General features: G+C 38.5%; 1 protein-coding gene across 10 annotated transcripts in view; it reads left to right on the top strand.

Annotated features, from left to right (window-relative positions):
• Glis3 (GLIS family zinc finger 3) overlaps positions 1-21,940 on the top strand; it is a 429,668-nt gene that overhangs the window by 114,038 nt on the left and 293,690 nt on the right. For 7 of the 10 annotated variants that reach the window (XM_063250536.1, XM_063250532.1, XM_013155103.2 and 4 more), the window contains one exon: positions 19,502-19,709. The exons of the other annotated variants lie outside the window; for them this stretch is intronic. In XM_063250536.1, the coding sequence (XP_063106606.1) occupies positions 19,502-19,709 (208 nt within the window). The remainder of the gene's footprint in view (positions 1-19,501; positions 19,710-21,940) is intronic. 10 annotated transcript variants of the gene reach the window in all.

Here is a 21,940-nt window from a genome sequence, read left to right as displayed (position 1 = left end):
AACAAAGTACCTATTTCATGTAAGACACAGAGATAATACAGAAGGTTTTATAAGTTAAAGTTGCCAAATTAATTATGAGTCTTGTGCCATGTCTCAATTGTCTATACCTTTTCAGGTATGCACTCTGTGGTCACGTGAGTTTTTTGAAATGAAATTTTTTAAAGTTTCCATATTTTGGGCTGGGTGCTGTGGTGTATACCTGTAATCCCAGCATTCTGGGAAGCTGAAGCAGGATTACAAATTCTAGTCCTGTTTGGGCAGTTTAGCAAGGTCCTATCTCAAAATAAATCCCATGCAAAGAAAATCCTGGATTTGATCCCCAGTGTTGCCAAAAAAAAAATGCATATTTTAAAATTATCATACAGATTAAAGAAAGTATATTCAGTCTATTTTGTTTAAATTCTAAGCAGCATGTTCTTAAAACATGAATTGAAGATTGCTCTTAGAACAGAACTGGTTGATGCTAGGGAAGATTGGGAAGTTGAGATTAAGATTGGATGTCTGTAGCATGTTGGAAATGAATGTGATTTTGGAAACTGTTTTGAGATTTGGCTGTTTTACAGGTGTTGCAAGCTTTTGGAGTGTTAGACTCATTATTTAACCTCATTCTTACAGCTGTGTGTTAGCTTTCTCATGGACTCCACTCATTTTTATTTCATGTCCTGTCTTTCCACCAGTGGGCTCTACTATCTATCAGAGTATAAGTCACAACACTGGCAAGCCAAGAGTGTTTGGTTATAGATAATAACACAGTGGAACCACTCCTGGGATTAGGTTTTCATTTGCTGAGGTGGCCTCCTGGAACCTGGATTGGTGTATTTTCCCAGCAGGCTTGAAAACCTTACCTGAGGTAGGAGTAGCAGGCTGATCCTAGATCAGTTTGTTCTCTGTCATCTGAAAGACTTGCCCTCTGACCTTGTCTGTAGCTGGGTGTTTGATCTGTGTGCAGTTGGTTCACTGCTTTTCAGAGCCCCAGTCTTAAGATCACAGGTCTGGGAAGATCCATCTTACCTTTAGCAAGGTTATGGTCAGGTAAACTTTGCTTTCCCTGAACTCCCTTCATTTTGAGGAGAAAACTCTGCAGTTTTGAAAAACGAAAGACACTGCCGTTTTCAAGGGAGCTGCCAACTCTTGGTTTCTCCAGAGAGGATTCCTGTGAAGATAGTTAGGAAGAACAAGTAACTCTTGTAAATGAACAACATGTTCTTGCTTAAATATTTCCCAGAACAATCCTAAAGAAACACAATACAGGTAAGTTTTGTTATGTTCTCATTGGGAGTTATATTTATGAGAAGCAAAAATAGGTTTAGAATCATAGAAGAGCAAAGGCTTTTCATACCAGTGGCTTATGTTTTATAGATCATGAATTCTACCCATTTATAAAATTATCTGGTTTCCTTTTTATTTTAATTTAAATTTTAAAAAACTTTTATCTGGTTTCTTGATCTTACTCAGGGTTGATTTTTCTCTCTTTTACCATGTAGAGACCTTTGAATTATTTTTATTCATGTGAAAACTGTATTACAGCTTTATTTCCTTTTATTAATAGTTCCTTCTTGCCCTTAACCACATCTCTGACTTTTTGGCATGTGGAGTCCAATGAGCTCATGCTTAATCATGTATAAACAACCATCTAATTATATGGTTTTGAATTTTCATTTGACCGACTAAACAGAAATGACACAGAAATGAGAAACCTGGCAAACACCCTGTCTTCGGATACCTGGCCTTTCTCTCCCTCACTCTATCTTCATGCATTTAGTAAAATGCACGCTTATAACTTATAAAAAAGTCAGGTTGCACTTGCCAGGTTTCTGAGGTAAAATTGTTCTTTTCAAGGTTACGTGTCAAAAAACAAGTCGGTCGGGCTGAATTATACTCTTTTCAAATTTCTTTCAGGCTCTATTCTTTCCTCCTCTGGGTTGAGGTGTTACTAGCATTCCCCATGTAGCTGGTGTCATATGACAGAACAACACTCAGACAGCAAAGTTTCTCAATCTTTGTCCCTTTGCCTTCTGGCCCGAGGAACAATAACTGTCTCAGTCTCCCTTCCTCTGCACCCGCATTTAAGCCCCTCTGACACATTTTTGAAAGAAGATAGTGGGAAAATTTTTTCAAACAAAGATGCTCACTATGTTTAAATTGGAAGGAAGACTCTGTCCATTCCTTTCTCTTTCTCATTGGCTGGATCCTAGAATTCCAAACAGAACTTTTTTTGGGACATTGAGATGGTTTTACAGTGGACAGCTTAGTATGCTTAATAGAAGAAAGTGAAGGATGAAAAGATAGCAAGGACAGCAAATGCCGGGTGATCGGACTTGTATATGGAATCTGAAATGGGGGACTCAAGGAAAAAGAGTAGAGTGGTGGTTGGTTGCCAGGAGTTGGAGGGTGGAGGAAATAGGACCTAAGAATACAAGAATTCCTTTCTGTGAGATGAATAAACTAGAGATCTAGTGTACAGCAAAGTGGCTGTAGTTAACAAAAGTGTATTGTAGAATTGAAAAAAAAATATTTTTCTAGTTCTGGAGATGGGACTCAGGGCCTTTGCACTGAGCTGTGCTTACAGCCCTTAAATTTTTTTTTTTTTTGAGACAGCCTTTTAAAGTGTTAAATTGCTGGACTTGAACTTGCAGTCCTGCCCTAGACTCCCAGAGAGCTGGATTACAGACAGACATGTACCACCACGGGACTTGGCTATAGACTTAAAATTTATTTTGAGGATGTATGTTAAGCTTTTACCAAGCATGTTCACATGTAGGTACACATAAGCACACAGAAGTAACTATGGGATGATGGATGTATTGACTAACCTAGTTGTGGTAATCATACTGTATACATAAAAATAAATTTATACACCTTAAATTTGCACAGTGCATGCCTTAAATTTAGACTTATTTTATTTGCCAGTTATACTCCAGTACAACTAGGGGAAAAAGAAGAAAAGACGCTTTGTATTTTATTATTATTTTGTGGATATTTTACAAGGTTAGTATTTCAGAGAGTGGGCTAGGTTATAGCTGTAAGAACTAGGGGAGGGAAGCAATTTCTTTGTTTATTAATACTAAAATGTATTGGGTTCCTTAAAAATTTTCTGAAACATACGTATCTTTAAATGCTAAACACTTAGATGGTTTAACAAAGAGACTCCATTTTGAGAACTTAGAGTTTAGCCTTGCTGAAATTGATGTTTAATAGTCTTCCTTATTGAAAATATTTTGGCAGTAGTTTCATAACTTTTTCTGTGCACTTGTAAGGATGTGATTGGGATTCACTATAATATTTAATTCCAAAACTATGGATTTCTTTCAAGGTTAAGTTTCTCTCATAGTTCAAGAAGATCAAAGTGAGATTATTTACCTGTAGTTGTTATTTTTATTTTGTTACAGGATGCATAGGATAGAAGGGAATAAATCCTGGCAATTGATTCATACTTTGGTTCTCCCAGAGCAGTGAGCTGAGGAGGTATTCCAACACTAAATTGGAGACGCCACCAAAACTTCTGTTTAATTAACCTTTTGAGAATTGGAGAAGAATTTTGTTTCTCTCCTTTTCATTTACTTTGAAAGCTATAGGGTTTTAAATTGCTCATGATGTGTTATTTTTTCCCTTCTAAGAACTTGTGCATTATTCAGGAAAGAAACTTTCAACCTTGTATTGAAAAATTTCAACCAAGCTTTCAACCTTGTATTAAGCCTTTCAACCAAGTCATCATTCTTGTCACTAAGACACAATACCTGGTGTCTTGAACTTACAGGAGAAATTGGCTCAGTTTCAGGGGGATTCAGGGCATGGTCAGCTGGCTCTCAGGAGAAGCATCATGGCAGAATGACACGTTGGAGCAAAGCTGCTAATTCATGAAGACTGGGACCATATGTAGTACCCAAAGTCATGCATCATGACCCACCTAGAACACCAGAACTGTGTTTGACCCAGGTGGGTCCCAAAGGCAGTCAAATTGATACTTCGCCCTAACCAACTGTCTGATTAGCATTCAACTTTTTATTCACAATGATTTTCAGCTTTAATGTTCACATTCAGATTAGTAACTAATGCTTCTAATTTAAGTTTTTTAAAATACCAACATCAGTATGTATAGGATTTCTTTTGTGTTTTAATGAGAACGAATCCGAATTGAAAGTGGTGCTCTTTATTGTTTGACCTAAACTCAGATACTACTTGTTAAGAGTTGTTGCTACTACAGGGTCTGAATTAACATCCACAGGGTACAGACATAAAACAGTTACAGTCACTTTAATAATAAGTTATGTATGCAGAGATGCTTAGATTAGTCTGGTTCTTTTTTGTTAAATTCAAAAAATAGCCTTATGTAAAGGAACAGAAGAAACTAGAATTATGTAGGCCCCAACCAGATTGCTTGTGCATTGAGATTTACCATGTGAAAATCTTGTTTTTATATTTTAACAGTTTGATTAAAATTACATCATTTTATACAATGACAAGTTGTTTGAGCCAAAAGGTAGATATTTCAGGCTTCATAGCTCTACAATTTTAACTGAATCTCTGTAATGGATACAATTTATTCTACCAACTCATATGTACAAGAACGAGTTCTTTGAATTATGTCCATTAAATCAAAATGCATCAAACTCTAAGACCATCTTGCTGTTTAGTGGGGAATTAATTTCAGTCATTTTGGGATGACACCTTCACACCTTGCCAGATAGAACAATATTCCAGCGTCTAGAACATTCCTATGGAGTTTTTGGTTCTTTGCACACTAGGCTGCTGCTGGTTGCCCTATATGGTCTCTGGGGTCTGCTTTTCTCTGTGCATTGCTTGGGAATGCAGGAGGCTTTGGTGGAACGAGGAACCTTAGGAACAAAGTTGTAGACTCTATACAGTTGTCAGGTAGCAGTACTGTCTGCCTCCATTAACTTCCTTTGGAGTTGCCTCATTGGGGACCATTAAACTGCTCTAAAATGAAAACAGTGACACAGAATTTCAAATCAACGTGGTAGGAGATTAACAATGGTTAATACATTGCATCTTGTTCAAAGTAGTTGCTCAGATCACAAGATACAGGAATGAAAAAATGATTAAACAATGAAAGCACAAACCATTGAACTAACAGATTAGTAGTATAATTATCTTGTATATGTTCTTATTTATATTATATAGAAAATTATACATATTGTATGTAGAATTATATATATTGTATATAAAATTTTATATATATAAAATATTTAATTTCACATATATATTTCTCTCCATTTCTCTGGTCTTCCCCTAGGGGTGCTCTCCTCTTTCAGAAACTTCTGCAGGATTCTGATTTATTGGCATAATCTCAACGAATTTGCTCTTCTATATAGGACTGAGGGGACAAATTCAAACAGTGTAATACGTTCATCTCTTTTATAAGAGACAGTGGAGCACACAATACAGTTACTCGAGTTTTTTTGACATTCACCTCAGCTGCTGAGTGGGCTTTGAAACATAGCAACCTAGAGAAGGAAAGGGTGTTTGGGGTGACGTGACAGTTGAGCAGCCCTGGGGAACTTTGGGGAGGAAGGAGGGTACTTCCTGTTTCTTACAATATGAGTGACTTAATTGTTAATGAAAAAGCATGCAATTTAAAACCACTTGCCTTTTCTTGGGAGCTACTGCCTCTCAACATACCATCTAGTCTTGCAAGCCCATGCAAAATGTGGAATAGAAAAAACTTTAATGATAGTGTATCTCTTTGGAAAGTTCAAAGGAATTATTGTTTGGGGAAAAATAGAGATGGACCAGCAGCTTTAATGGCTCCTATGTAAGATCTTAGATACTGAGTTCGGATTGGCTGGGAGTTTACTTTTGAACCAGCACTTAGATACTTTAAAAAGCTCCATTGATTTATATTAAGTTCATCTATACTCTCTTCACATAGAGAGAGAGAGAGAGAGAGAGAGAGAGAGAGAGAGAGAGAGAGAGATTGTGTGTGTGTGTGTGTGTGTGTGTGTGTAGAAGAGGTAAAAAACTAATGTGTACAATAGGAGGGAGCATGGAGAAGAGGTAAAAAATTAATGGAAAATAGAAATGAACTAGCTGTTCATAATTCAGAGAAAAAGGACACAGCAACAGTTGTGTTCTCTAGAAACCTCATCATTTTTTCACAGCCTGACTCACATACATACAAATTTCTTAACTTCATTTGTGACGCCAAATTACCCTTGCTTTTTAATTGCCCTACGAGGCAATTTTTCACCTCTTCTCTTGACATACATTGGCTGAGCAGTCATTATGTGACAGAGTCATAGTCGTTGTTGCATATGGCGAACAGGTCTTACCAATAGGGAGCTTTACCCCTCCTCCTTTATCCTTTGTTTCTGGTTGTCTTCAGGAGAAGTAGCAACTTAGGAGATACATGACTTTGATGTATGGAAGAAAAATTTGGAATTTAGTGCTTCTTAAAGGCATTTCAACAATTTATATTTACTTCTTACCAAGAATTAAAATAGAAAGGGACAAATTATGCACAATAGGGAAATGTACAAGGAAACAGGAAGAGGGGGCAGAGGGAGGGAAGGGGAAACGACAGGTATAAAGATATGGCATATATCGCAACATAATAACCCTAATCAACGTAAATATCATAAGCCATAACAGGCGCTAGTGCTGATCGATTCAACAGGTACCAAAAGGTGGTTAGGGAATCAGAGGAGGAGGGAGAGAAGAGATAAGGGGATAAGAAACAATAAGCTGTAATATGTACATGAAACTACTGCCTAAGATGACTGTAAACTGCATGAGTTACAAACATGTAATAATACATAAGAAAAAGAAGAGTTGGAGTTCTCCTGTCCACTCTGATTGTGCCTGCAGCCCTCATGCTGCGATCATAACGCAGCATCTTCGTAGTTAGCTTTCTGCCTTCCGTCTTTGCCTTGCTCCCCAGTGTGCTAAAAATAGACTGTTCTCCTCATAGTCTTTCATCATGTCACACTCATGCCTAAAAACGCCCCGTAGCCCTTTGGCAGTGTTTGGCCATGGAGATGTTGAGCCATTTCATAGCATGTTAGTGAGACTATGAATACCCGAAGCTTATGGAATTCTTACTGTGTGCTGGACACTGTTTTTAAGTTCTGTACATACAAGGATTCATTTAGTACTTCAAACATTTAGAAAGTGGGAAAGATCATCACCCACTTTTCCAGAGAAGCATACCTTAAATTTCCAGAGAGGCACAGAGAGTTTAAGGAACTGGCCCAAGATCACACAGCTGGTCAGAAAAGCTGCTCCAGGCGGTGGCATCTCCATGCCTCACTCCTTCCTTCCCCTGAGCTGCTTCCACCGTACTGCCTCAGCACGCTCCTCTCCCTCCACTGTGTCCACCTCACTCTCACAGTATGCTCTCCTTTCGCCACTGAGGGACTCAGTTCGAGCCTCACCAGTTCCACTAAACCTTCTCCATCTTAAAATGCAGATCTTTGTCTCACTTGAGCTCTTTTTGTACTCAGCATTAAACCCACTCCGTTTAAAATGGAGCGTTTCCCAAGTGTTTTCTGTGTTAGTTCACACACTGCCACATGTTGGAAGCTCACTGACTGAAGGTTAACCATACCTGCACTCCGTAAATGTGACTGGTCACGGTTTTTGGGAAACCGAGGCAGTTTTCTCCCAGTAACATATGCTCTGTCCTTCCCTTGTCTCATTCCTGTGTTTATGTAGTCTTCATTTTGTAAAGTACGTTAACCAGCTTCGCACATGTCCACAGCTTATTCCACAGGATAGGCCTTGGCGAGGCACTGTAAATTAGGCTGTAAGTAAGAATTGCCTGACTCATTCTGTACCACATTCCCAGGAGTGTATACTGTAACACAGAGCAAGCGTGCGACCAAGTGGGTACCCAGTCCATGCGCAGTAAATTACTCAATTGTGCTTGTACTAGTGTTTCAGTTTTTCAGAGTGAGGTTTGCGTAGTTAACAGATGTATCTACTCTCTTCCCGTGGGATTGTCAGAAAATTTGCTGGAAAAAAAAGCAGTAAAATGTGCTTACATTTTCTTTTTGGTTTTCTGGGCTAATTGTAGGTGATCTTTACTTAACACTCTTCTATACTAAGAGTCTCTGTGGAGCAGAGCAACTCTCAGTTAACTTGGCAAATCATTACAAGAGAGAACAGAAGGGTCAGCCTAAGCACTCTCTACTAATTAGTTGATAATTGATGTACAATAGCTGACTGATGGGACTTTAGGATATAAACCCTAGCAATATTGTATCTTTCCATCTTTATGAGGTGGCTTAAAGCTGTATATTTGTAATAAAACTTGTTACCAGGAATGCCCAATAACGGGAGCAAGACTGAGGCTTCCTGTAAAAAAATGTAGACCAGTGAGTGGTATAGAAAGGAATCTCGTAGTTCTTAATCTCTTGGTGTAATGAGGACTCTGTTTAACCCAAGGATAAGATGAGTGAGTAAGCTGGTGATTCTGTGCTTCAGGGAAAACATTCCTGGGCAGTGGTGGAGGTTGGAAGAGTGTTGGTGTGAAAGTTGCATTCTTGTGGGATGAACATGGGAGATTCAGGCTGCACTCTGAGAGCAAGATGGTGGGGGGATGCCTGATTCACAGCAATCTCCCTGGGTTTTATTTGGTTTATTTATTGGCTTAGTTTGGAATGGAGTCAGAAGATTGACTTTATATGCTGCCTCTCACTTTTAAAATTGATCTCCTAAATATTTATCAGTCAATTTAAAAGTCTTCAGTTTTATTGATTTCCTACTCTGAGTCTCCCGCACTATTTGTCTGCCTTTTGGTTCATGTGCTGCTCTAGTCTTTCTCTGCATCTCTAACAGATTTATCTTGCATGAACTGTGCTTTCGGTGGACGGCATGGCTACCTACAGCATGGGGCCTTAGATGTATAGAAGGCAACCAGTTACCAGTATTGTCCAGTTGCACGAGGCTGGATTGGACCTTGGGAGTTTGCTTTTTTGAAACATATCACTGTTTATCTTAATGTACAGATAACTTTGTAGCCATTGGTAACTGTATGATGTCCAGCTTTTAAATCAGGTTGAGATAACTTTGTGTTACTATAACAAAGTACCTGACACGATTAACTTAAAAGGCATGATTAAGCTAAACAAGTAATGTTTAAATTTTTAAAATTTATTTTGGTAAAGGACACACTTCCAATAGTCCCCCTCCAAATACTGCCCCCTTGCTTCTAACACATTATTGCATTGTTCTTACTACTTTGTGAAGAAGTTCTAGAAGGCCTTTTTCACGAGTGCCTTTACAAGGTGTGACCAAAACTACAGTGAATGGTCTGCTGAGTGTCATCCAGTGGAATGTCAAGCTCATAAAAGCATTATGGTGTATCCTTGCCCACCGTATTTACCAGATCTAGCACCATGTGACTTCCAGCCCTACCTCAAAGTCAAAATGACCATGAAAGTCAAACATTTTCAATTGATTCAGGATATCGAGGCAGCCATAACAGCATAACCAAAGACGCTCATGAAAGAGAACTTGCAGAGCTGCTTCAGAAAGTGGTAAGAATGATGGGGCAAGTGTGTTCACAGTGAGAGGGCTGGGACTGGTGGATTTCGGGGTGGATTAATGGCAATGTGTCTTTTACTATAACTCATTAAAATTTTTAAACATTAACCTTATTTTTGATCATAGAAAGACAAATTATATTTTGACTCATGATTACAGAACTTGCAGTCAATTATTGTTTGATCCTATTGCTTTTGGCCTGTAGCAGGGAGGAACATTATAGCAGATGTAAAGCCATTCACCTAAAAACAGGGAAGATAAAAAGAAATGGGGGAGTTAGGCATGTTAGAACACGCCTGTAAACCCAGCATTCTTGGAGCCTGAGGCAGGCAGGTCTGAAGTTTGAGGCCAGCCTGGGCAACTTAGTGATTTAACAAGGTATTGCCTCAAAATGAACACACACGTACACACACATACACACAGTGGGGGGAGAGAGAGATAGAGACAGAGAAAGAGAGAAGAAAAAGAAGAGGAGGAGGAGGAAGAAGAGGAAAAGAAAGGGGGAAGGGAAACGGAAAGAGAACAGCCAGGGACTTGGTTTCCACAGCCCTTGTTGAGAGGCAGCTCTAGTGACCTAAAACCTCACACTGACTCCCCTCTTAAGGCTTTCCTGTCTCCCCATGGCACCGAGCTCGAGACCAAACCTGTAACACTCGGACGTTTAGGAGACATTGCGGACCCATACTGCAGGGCAGGTCCTTTTGTCTACCTGAGTCAATTTCTGAGCCCTGAATTGTCACATTCTCCTAGTCAGAGCTGGCTTCTGCAGGCTGTGCTGACTGTTCTCCATTCCCCAGGGCACAGGGTGCCTTTCCTACCACATCGCCACCCTGACATACCCTTTTAACTCACGTGTGTATTCATGTCTTAGCTTACTGATTTTTAAAGTGTGTCACTGGAAAACCAGTCTTAAGTGAATCCTAGGAAAAAGAAAACACCCTCCGCAAGTACGTTTTATGTATCCTTTGTTCTCCTGGAAGAATTATTATATGCATTTGCAGTTTTTAAAAACTCTTAAGAAACCTGTAATCAAAAGATACGTTAAACTATAGAGTTTTTGTAAGTTGTTTAACTGTTGACATCTCCATGAACTTTCCTTGTTTATCATTTAAAACCTTTGAACATCCTGAAGAACTTTAGGAGATATCTTTGTGGTTTTTCATTGAATTATCTGTTACATAGTGATCATCCTCCTTCTCTGAGCTTTTGACTCTGTGACTTAGCTTCATGCTTAATGCTGTACAATCCAATTATATTATCTTAATTTTCCTAATTGAGTCTGTCTTACTGCTTAGGAATTATAATCTCCATGAAAGCAAGATCCTACATCCAGCATTCTTTCTCTCTCCATGGCTTTTGTGCAGTCTTGAGCGTTTTTAACATTTACAAAATTGAATAGCAGGAGTGATTGCATTCGGATTCTCATTCTTTGATATTCTAGTTTCTACCCACGTCTTACTGTATTTCAGAGGTACAGCACACACTAGCACGTATTCATTACATCGTCACTGCTGAGATGCAGCATTATAAATTTGTCAAAACACTGCATAACAAACCTAGTATGTTTGTTGTGTAGAAGTTTTTTATTTCTAGTTCTAGGGAGGAAGATGAGTGAAAGCTGGGATAAGTGACCCAGTCAGTAGCCTTTTGACGAGTTTTTGCATGGGGCTAGATGAGAGTTCTGTCTTGCCTATTCCTCTATTTGGTGAAAAGTTGATACTTTTTGAAGTTCTCTCAGTGTATCTGATGTTGCGTGCCCCAGTTGAGAGGAGTAGAAGAGCTTAGATAACACGGTACCTTGATCTAGATTGCATACCTGGTTATCGACGAGCACCTGGGTTCAGTCCTTGGTAATAAAACAGCAGCAACAACAGTAACAGCAAAAACAGTGCAGTCAGATATGGTTAATGCACTTACAGTCCTGGCCTGCCAGGAGCAGGAGGTCTGTAAGTTCAAGGCCAGACTGGGCTACTTAGTGAGTTTGAGACCAGCGCAGTGACAAAGAATAGAACAGAATAGAATAGAATAGGAGAAAAAGAAAAAGGCATGCAAATTTTTAGGTTATAACCCAATCCCACTTGTATTTTATGTATGCTTCAAAGTTAGATGTTATTTCAGTATTAGTTTAGAGGCATCATTCTTTGTTAAAATAGGTGTTTTCTATTCTGATGATTTCTCTTAAGAATTGAAGGCGTAGTGTGTGCTGAACTCACATTGTTTTTATGATGGTACATGTTTGTGTTTGTACGAGCTTAGAGACACGTGAGGAAGGAGACACGTCAGGATGTTCAAGTTGACTAACGCATGAGGGGGAATACGAGCTCTTTATTTTACACACTTCTTCATTACTGTACTTTTTAAAAATACTCATTCAAAAATACATATTATTTCAAAAATACATATTATTTTGAATAAAATGCCAACATAGGTAATCCAGAATAAAAGATAACCAGTACATTCTAGACAATGTTTAGATATATGCTAAGCTACAATGAATATGCTCTGGTTGCAAATCTAGTTTGGAGTCTCAGAGTATCTTTCTTTCTGTGGTACAGGATGGGTTGATAGGGAATAATTTTGCATGGCAGCCGTATAGGCTTGTAGAGTGGACCCTAAAATTAGGTCACTTTACTGACTTAGTTGAGGGCAGCTTATCAGGACAAGCCACTGAGGTAAAGCTTACATTCTGTGGAGAATTCTGACTGGCTGTGCTTAAGAAAGTTCCAGAAAGAAGACAAGAAGAGTGTTCTGAGACATTCATCCACTTACTCTTCCTAATTTGGCAGAGAAAGACCAGGTGTATACTAAAATACACTTCTCCATAGAAAATAAGGAACTAAGAAGAGGTATTCCCATGATTTTGGATATGTAAATTAGATAATCATTTTCCATCTTAAGGCTCAATTTGCATTAATCAGAAGGTTGTTCTGTGACATAATGAGGATAATAACAATAACAAAAACTGTGTCTGCTTTATACTGAGCAGGCATATCTTGTGTATCGGTTGTTTCTAATTCTTGAAGCGACCCCGTAGTGTGTGTGATACAGAGAATCCTTGTTTAGCAACTGAGTTAAGGTACAGTGACCAGGGCCAATGAACTGGTCAATGAATAAAAAGTTGTACATCATATGTTCTTTAAAATGTTCAGAACAAAGAAAAGCTCAAAGGAAACTCCAACCTGATGACTGCTTTTATTTGCATGCAGTACTGTAATGTATGTTCATAAAACTAAAGTACTGCACAATACAATCAGCAAAAGTCACAGTACTGTGAAAACAAGGTATACTGAATAAGAAAAAGATATTGCAGCTCTGTAAACAAAATGTACAGAGCTGTATACGAAAACAAAAAGACCAATGATGATTAAGTAGGTACATAAAGAATATCTCTATTACCTTTCCTCTATAATAGTAGATACTGAAATTTAAAATTAATTTGGTGACCAAAGTTCTATATATTGGCTGGCTATCCAGGCAGGACTTTTTCCCCCAGACAAAATAATGGCACTTTACAGTAGCATTTGAAATGTTTGTCTTTTGAAGGGTATATAAAGTTGCTGTTTTGTAGTGGGCATTTATTTGGATTTATTAAAGGAATTCTTGACAGTAATGGGCAGTTCTTCAAAACTCAGAATAAGAAATAATGAAAAAAATTGAGCCTGAAAGTTGTAAAAACTTCATTTAAAAATGATCTGAATTGACTTTTAACTCTATCTTAATTTGTGTCCTCTGGGAAAAAAGGGCCAGTCTGACATGGACCAGTTTGCATGATAAACGGTTTACTGAGAGAGCCAGATGCAGTGGCAGGCGTCTGTAATCCTAGCTACTGTGGGTTGAGACAGGAGGATCACAGGTTTGATGTCAGCCTGGGCAACTTAGTGCGATTGTATCTGAAAATAAAAATAGAGACCTGGGGGTGTTGCTCAATATGAAGGCCCTGAATTCAATTCCGAACACCACCACCACCACCACCACCACCACCACGAATCCTCCAACAAAATTAACTGAGAAATTTAAAATACTTATCTTTTTTTCTTGCTAATTTTTTAAAAAGCCCCCCCCCCCTGCCCCAGTTCTGAGAAGTTTTGACATTATAATTTTTTTCCAGTAAAATGCTCTTGAGTTATTTGGCTAGTAATTTACACCTTAGCTAAGATAAACAGACTCTCTTAAACATTCACCTGAAAGAAGTAAAATGGAGTTGAGGAAAGAGAGTAGTGTAAAGCCTGTCCTCCTATTCAAGAGAGGACGTGTGTGTGTGTGTGTGTGTGTGTGTGTGTGTGTGTGTGTGTTTACATGTGAAGGTCTTGGGCAGGGAACCATTAGTTTGCAGTCCCTGGACACTCAGGAGAAAACAAACAATATGATACCAGAGACAAGTTCTTTAATAAAATTTAACTAACTGTTACCGTGTATTCTGTGACCCTTAATCATGATAAATCAACTTGACTGTTAACTGTTACAATGTGTTTTGTGACCCTTAATCGTGATAAATCAGCTTGACTGAGTTAAGAGACACCAGGGGAATAGAAAAGCGGCTCTTGTGGGTGTGTGGGTGGAATGTGAGGCCTGACCTTGGGTACTCTGTGTGGTCTCTGGACCACTCTTCTCTGGCAGTTTCCCTGCTTTACTTCCTGTCCACTGTGTACTAAGCAGCTTGGCTTTGCCACACCCTTCTGCTTGCTGTTTCTTTCTGCCTTGGAGCCAGCTGACTATGGATGGACTGAATGCCCTGAAACTAGACCAAATTAAACTTCACCTCCTTTTGGTGGTGGGGGTCAGGTATTGTGTCTCAGGGGTGGGAACACTGACTTACTACACCTTTTATTACTTCTGTTAGATCTTTTAATCTTCTAAGCAATGAGATGATTGCTAAACTGCTAGTATTAGCTCATTTTAGAACTCAAGCCCTGAGGCACTAAGCTTACGGAGCCTGCCACAGTCAGACAGCCAGTCAGTGATGGAGGAGGTACCCAGACTCACCGCTCTTAACTCTGTGCTGTTCTTTTAGCCTCTCACTTCTTTTCTACCTCTAGCTCTTCCACTTTTCCATCTGTCTTTGGGGTCCAGTGATTTACTGATCTATTCTTGAAGAGCGACTTGAGTGTGTCTCCAGACCTTGTTTTGCATGACCCAAATGAATTACTGATGATGGTGAATATAGAGAGTGTATTACATATGATACCAGTGCTAACTGTCTTGAATTTGATGGTCATTGTATGGTCATATATTTAGGAAGAAAGGGCATAAAATATGTAACTTATTTCTTAAATGGTTTAAAATTTAACAATAAAATAGTAAGATGATATGTAGAAAGCTATGTAGACAATTAGGATAGATTATGTATACAGAGGTAGGTAGACAGGTTGGGTTGGAGTTCATTTTGCTGTTCTTGAATCTTTTCTGTAGGTTTTAAAAATGTTTTTTAAATGTTTCTGGATGAGAAAAAACCTTGCTAACAGGTAGACTCAGCGAGACATATATTCATAAATGCTAATTCTTTCATTTCTCAGAACAACCCTATGAGCTGCTTGCTATTACTGTCCCTGTTTTAGCACAGGACCCTGAAGCACAGGTACCATAAGGACCTTGTTCAAGGTCATACAGCCAGTGAAGGTAGGAGGACTCAAACACTGACATGTATATTTCTGTTTTCAAAACATTGTGCATATGAATTAGTTTGAACTACATAGAAATTTCTCTTTTACGATCATGTCTTACCTATGAAATGCAATTTTATTTGACTCTCCCTAGGAGCAGGCTTGCATCTCCTTGTAATGATTGCTCTGCTGTGTCTTCATGACCAGGCAGTGGGCCCTCTGGGAGGTTGTGTCCCTCTAACTCATTATGAACTGCCTGGCCTGTTGCTGACCATTTGCTGAGTGTCCCTGAATGAGCAGTAATAGCCAAAACAGCTTTGATTACTTCTCTGCTCACTCTTCATATATATTTCATTTTGTTGTATCTCCTATCCAGAAAAGGGGTGGACATAGTTAGGAAAGATACAGCCTCATCAGTGATAACTGCAACATAATCAATTATTTGATTTCAAGAGAAACCATTTAACTAATAAAGACATTAATTTAAAACATGCCCACTAACAAGATAACCTCTCAGTTCAGGAACCCAAAAATGTAAATCATTTGGGCTCTCCACTAGCATGCAGTGATTTTGGCTAGAGAGTATGTGGTACTCAGAATGCCATCCTCTCGTGTCCTTATTTGAGCAGTAAACACATTTTAAAAGCACATCGTGTTGTCTCTAAAAATAAGCGATATTTCAAAATGAAAACCAGTGCAAAAGAAGTTGGCACATCTGGTAGTCAGAAAAGTTTTACAGTTTGTTTGTAGGGTATGACAAGCCAAGGAACATTCAGACTTGGCCAATTGCAAACTTTTCTTCTATCTGTGATGACACCTGGTTTAAAAAAAGTTGGCTCCAGGCATAAAGCAGAAAGAACATTGGAAACGGGCAGAGAATTAAACAGCATCATTTACTATCTTAATTTTGTGCAAGGAATTATAAAGAACTGTTTTCTTATTTTAAGAAAAGAACAGAACATAAAAGTAAAGGCAAGCATGAGACAATAATAATGGTAATAGGTGACATCTTCTGAATACCTACTATGTGCTACACAGTGTGTCGGGTCGATTATGTTTGTTGTTGACACTAGATGTACAGAAGCCTTATGAGGTGGTGATGTTTCCTTCATATTTTACAGAGTCGACAGAGGGATAAGGCACACAATTCTAGTAATTAAGCCCGAGTCACACAGCTAGCCCGTCCCAGGCAGGCAGTCTCCAAAGTCCACACTCCAAAGCGCTGCATGATACTCAATAGCCTGGAGGTGTTCATTATGTCTGGCATTATGAAAAAGAATTAAGAATTAGATTGTTACATCAACCACAGTGGCTCTTGGTCAAACAGTTGTTTGCCTCACTTGTGAGACAGATGATGCCCTTTCCCAGAACATTCTCCTGGTTGCACATAAACATTACATGTTCCTAACAAATTCACCACTCATTCTCATGCTTCAAGGCTGTCATCTTTGACACTTGTCAAAAGCTGTCACTATTCTATGGTTAGACGGTGTTAAAGACGGACCAGTAAATTTGAAAGTAGAAAGTAGTAACATAAAAAAAAAATGATGAAGATATTGGGAAGGGAAAGAATAATATTTCATTATTATAGGACAAAGAAATAATGAAACTATAGTAATCCTGAGTAGAGGATTACATGGGCAACCCTGACCCATATACAATTCTGTTCCCACTGGCTTTTATCTTCCATTCAACCTAGCCAACCTAGTTAGCATACTGTGGAGAGACATCCGTGATTTGATGCAGCTGGAGATTTCTAAAAACGACATTGTGTTTTTAAAAGACAATCAGACTTCCATATTGGTCAGTATTTAGTATTTACTGTAACTATTTTTTCATTTTCCTTTATTCATTCTTAATCTTTTTGGGCAGTGTTTGTGGTGTACTATATAACAGACCCAGGGCTAAGTGCTTAAGGATGCAGAGACATCTCAAAGATTTTGTCCATAAAAAGCAATAAAGTATAAAAAATGAGTAAAGGATAGGCAGGTAAACAGTCAAGTTCCCTGTCATTTTTTTTCATGTGCCAGGGCAGCTGTGTTACCGAAATGAAAGGAAGAATTTGTCACATTTACCCAGTGGCCAGTGGGGAAGGGAGGCTTTAGAGGAGGAACCTTTGAATAGAAACCTTAAAGATATGGAGATGCTCATGAGGCCAGTAAGTCAGGGGAAGGGTTTTCCAGGCAAGAGAGAAGAGCATGAGTAACACAAGTGTTAGATGACATTTTCAGTGTTCATATAGGTATTTATTGATTCAAAGATACATTTTTTAAAAATCACAGTATCTCAGAAACTGGACACCATGCCAAGTTTAAGTAATTGTTCATATTCTTACTGGTACATAAAATAACAGTATTTCTTATGGTATGTGACATTTTAGAGTTGAAAAATCGAATCTGGCTTTGTGATCAAGTAGTATTTCTTAGATGTGCTCTTTTAGCTGCTCATGTCTTTGTTCTAGGGGACAGATAGATATTAATACTCTTTTATTAAACAGGAAATAGGCCTGAAATGGTTGAATTCCTTGTATGAGTATATGGTATTCTGTTTGATTGGATACTTGACATCTGATGTTGTTTTTAATACTAATAGCTGGTAATAATGGAACCTGGGGACACAATTTAGAGTTCTTATGTACTGAATTAGAGATTCTGAGCATCACATTGCCTTTTTCTAAGGTGAAAAGTAAGTTTGAGTGCAAATGAATTGGAGTTTGCAAATATATTTCTTTTATGATGCATTATACAAAACTGTACCCACCATTCTTGGTTTCAAGATGAAGCCCTTGTAATATGTTGTATGAGCTGTGGAAACAGAATATCTATAACTGATCAGGCTGCAGGTGAGGTTGTGGCTAGTATATCTAAAAAAATAAAACCAGCAATTTCCATTGAATCTAATGATCTTATAAAGTATTCATAGAAGAAACTAAGCATCCTGGAGCCCCAGCTTAAGCACCCTATCAGCATCAGTGTCAGCTGTCATTAAATGCTTATGTGACACTGCTAGTCAGTTATCACTTGGATTTTCTGGGAAGCTGGACAAGCACCTAGCTCCTGCAAGCTACTGATGCTGTGATTCTGCCAGCATTTTTGAAATGTGGCTGTATTGACGGGCACGTGATGATTACTCCAATGTCTGGTTTGTCTTTTGGTTTTAGGGGCTCTTGGAAGAAAATGTTAGAAAACGTAACAGGTAAAGGCACTTTTTAGTGTTGATTTAATTTTGGGGAAAATGGAAAAGGAAATTATGCTCCTTAAGGCTAAAGAAATTGTAGTGACACTGTTTGCTCTCAAATGCATCAGTAAAAAAGATGAGAAGTTGAGTGAGAAAAGTTCGGAGCCTAATTTGCAAAAAATTGAGATAATTATTTTATTTGTTAAAAGAGCAATTAGGATGTACAGTTATTGATGCTTTACAAGGTAATTGACAAAGAGTGTTAAAGAACATGCATATAAATAGAATGTCTAGAATGATTCAATTATTAATATTTTTATAAACAAGTCTTGGTGGTGTTTGTTTTTTCCTTTTTACTTCTCCATAATGACAGATTTTTGTGGACTTCTCCCTTTGGGTATGTACCCAATTTTTCTATCCTGGAGGATTTTAACTAATGAAAATGTAATATCTATGTCAGATTTAATCACTGTGTTGCTTTTCAAAGGAGTATTTTCTGGTTTTCTCATCTTGATTTTTTTTTTTTTAAATGGGATATAGTTCTAGTGCCTGTGTTTTCTGGGATCAAGATTAAAAAAAAAAACAAAAAAGATCAAGTTTGGAAAGACACAGCCAGACTACACCCTTTTAAAGAGGCTTTTTGGAAGTCCAGATTTGGAGTGAAATAAACCAGTAAAACAGGTTTTTTTTTTTTTTTTTTTTTTTTTTTTTTAAAGCAGTGTCAACCTTCCTTGCTGGATGATTCAAGATATTAGCTATTTCTAGAGGGAGGGGGAAACCCAACTTGGTTCAATACAGGTAATTCTCTCTACTTACCACCGTAGCCATATCAGTAAGGATATTATATGACTCTCATTGTAATCAGAATATGATTGTCACATGGAAGGAATAAAATTTAACCACATTTTGAATGAGTGGCAATTTGGAAGAGGTTCTCTTGTAGCATTGTGGCTTTTTTTTTTTTTTTTTTTTTTTTTTGTGGTACCTGGGGTCGCACTCATGACCTTGCGCTTGCTAGGCAGGCTTTCATACCACTGACCTGGCCGTATGGTTTTTTCATTGGAATTAAAAGAAGATGCTTTGGTATAATCAATACTAAAAAGAGAAAGAAAATCCAAGGATTGTCTCTAAAGATGGGTCCTGATATGCGTGTGCATACGTGTATTTACTGATTTCTGATGTAAGGGACATGAAAGCTAACCTGATTCATTTGTTTTTAGGGGCTCTTGGCTTTGGGCCTCAGTGCAAGTCCATTGGAAAAGGCAGCTGCAACAATCTAGTGGTCACCAGCAGTCCCATGATGGTTCAGCGACTGGGACCCATTTCACCTCCAGCAAGCCAGGTCTCTACAGCATGCAACCAGATCAGTCCTAGCTTACAGAGGGCAATGAATGCAGCCAACCTGAATATACCTCCTTCAGATACCAGGTCTCAAATTACTTTTTTTCCCCCCTTCTTTATGGTATAATCACACCCCATGAGTGTTTTTCTTTCGCTTCCTGTACAGACAAACACATATACACATATGCATTTTCTCTCTGTCTCTCTCTCTGTCTCTGTCTCTCTTCCCCCTTTTATCAAGCAACTTCTCCAGTTTGAACTTTGAAGGGCAATGTGTCTAAAAGCTGTGTGCTATCATATCCTCTTAACTGAGAAGAATGGTTTAATATCTGCTGTCTTGTGCTATGAGTGAAATAAATGCCCAGTTTGAAATTGTGGGCGGTCTGTAAATTTGTAAGTTCCTGGTGAAGCAGGTCATACCAGAGCCTAGCACACATGTATCCTACCTGCTAGCTCTTCAGAATGTACACTACAGAATATCTAGGTTGCTTTCAAGCTGTATTGTAAATCCATCTTTCTATCCATCCACCCACTTACTCAAATATAGATTAAACACCAACTATTTGCATAATCCAGTAGTCATAAATTTAGGATACCTGGGGCTGGGGATTTAGCTCAGCGGCATAAGCGCCGGCCTTGCCAAGAGCATGTTCGTGAGTTCGATCCCTGGTACCGATAAAAAAAATAAATAAATAAATAAAATAAAAAATAAAATACATTTAGGATACTTGAGCCATATACCATATGTGGTCCTTTGCATGGGTTGGCCATAGAGGGATTATTGTTTCTGTGTTTTCTGACATATTTGATTCCTTAGCATAATTTTATACCCTTAAGGTTAGGGTTAATAGAGAGAATAAAGGTAGAAGTCATGAATTCTGAGACTTTATATGCCTAGGAAGACATATTTTATATCTGTGTTACATAATATTTCAAGCCAGTGTCTGATTAGATAGTAGAATAAGTAAATAGAATAAATGCCATAGAGCCAGCTCCATTGGGAAGAATCGAATAGAAAAGAGAAATCACTTCCTCAGATAAATTTTTTTCTTCTTCAAGGTCGATGGTGGAGGGGGGTTAAAACTCCCAAAATACTGTGCAATATTTAAGCTCCATTTCTCTTAGAAGTTATTTGTTTGATTTTGCAGTTGTTGTCTTGGGAAACTACAATACAAATTTTTTGTGGCTAAGTCCTGTTTTTACTGTAACTGTGATCTTGCCCAGGAATTTTACTCTCTGGGTCTCTGCTTCCTCTTCTTGGGGGGCTGTAACCTGCTAAGGTGCCCTGAGGTTCTGAGACCTTGCTTCCTTCTGCCTTTTTTTCCCCTCCTGCCCCTCTTTTCCTTTCTTGTCTTCCTGCACTATCTTCCTAGCTGCTATTTGAGACTCTGAAATCATAGTTCCTGGATCATTTATTTATGCCAATTTTTTCATGAGGTGGAAACTTGTTTTTCAGCTGAGACTTTTTGTGATGGGAAGCTGCTGTCATTTTCCCATTGATGATTATGCCTTGAGGGACTCCTCAGACTTGCTGAGTGCTGCATGTAAAATTAACTGTGCTCATGGGTGGGTGTCACCAGGAAGTCTTCAGCTTCCTGTCTGTGGCAAGTCCAGCCCATGCCTTGAAGGCAGAGTCATAATTAATGGAGTAACTATGGTAGGGAGAGCACAGGCTGTTTAAGCCATGTACCTTATGCAGTTCCTTTCAAGGGTCAGCCAAGGAGAGGTCATTATCTCAGTGTTTTCTGGCATATTTGATTCCTTAGCATAATTTAACATCCTTAAAAGACAATACCTTTAAAAATGCACTGACAAGTGTTTTTGACTATGTATTCCATGAGCCTTTCTCCAAGAAAAAATTTTTTTTGCAGGATAAGCAAAGAAACAGGAGTTAAGAAGTGGCTTTATGAGGGACGGAACCTGCTTTCTGCAATTTGGAAAGGTTGCATATTATTTGTGATCTTTAAATTGGTTTTTGCGTTCCATCAGAAGAAAGGCAACAGTCTGCCTTGAAGGCATTTTATAGGCTAGAGATACAGACAATAGTGAAAGAACCAGCTTAGAGTTTTACCTGTCAGGGGCCTGCTGGGGGGGCGGGGTAGATGCCAGCAGGAGAGGGCTTGAATGGTTCAGTTTAAGAAACCTGCCCTAGGAAAGTCTGAAAACGTGTATTGTGTGTTTTTTTTGATTACCTATGTAATTCTTATTGATTGTAGAAAATTCAGTAGATTTGCAAAGACATTAGGCAGTAAATTATAGTCTTTCTAAGTTCTGTCTCGCAGACCTTTAGGTGGAATTTTAATAATCATGTATCCAGT

This window comes from Cavia porcellus, unplaced genomic scaffold (assembly GCF_034190915.1).
Source record: "Cavia porcellus strain 051 isolate PalLab524CR breed Dunkin Hartley unplaced genomic scaffold, mCavPor4.1 scaffold_1, whole genome shotgun sequence".
NCBI classification, from domain to species: domain Eukaryota; kingdom Metazoa; phylum Chordata; class Mammalia; order Rodentia; family Caviidae; genus Cavia; species Cavia porcellus.
The sequence above is the reverse complement of the archived record's forward strand: the minus strand, read 5'-3'. Positions and strand labels throughout refer to the sequence as shown.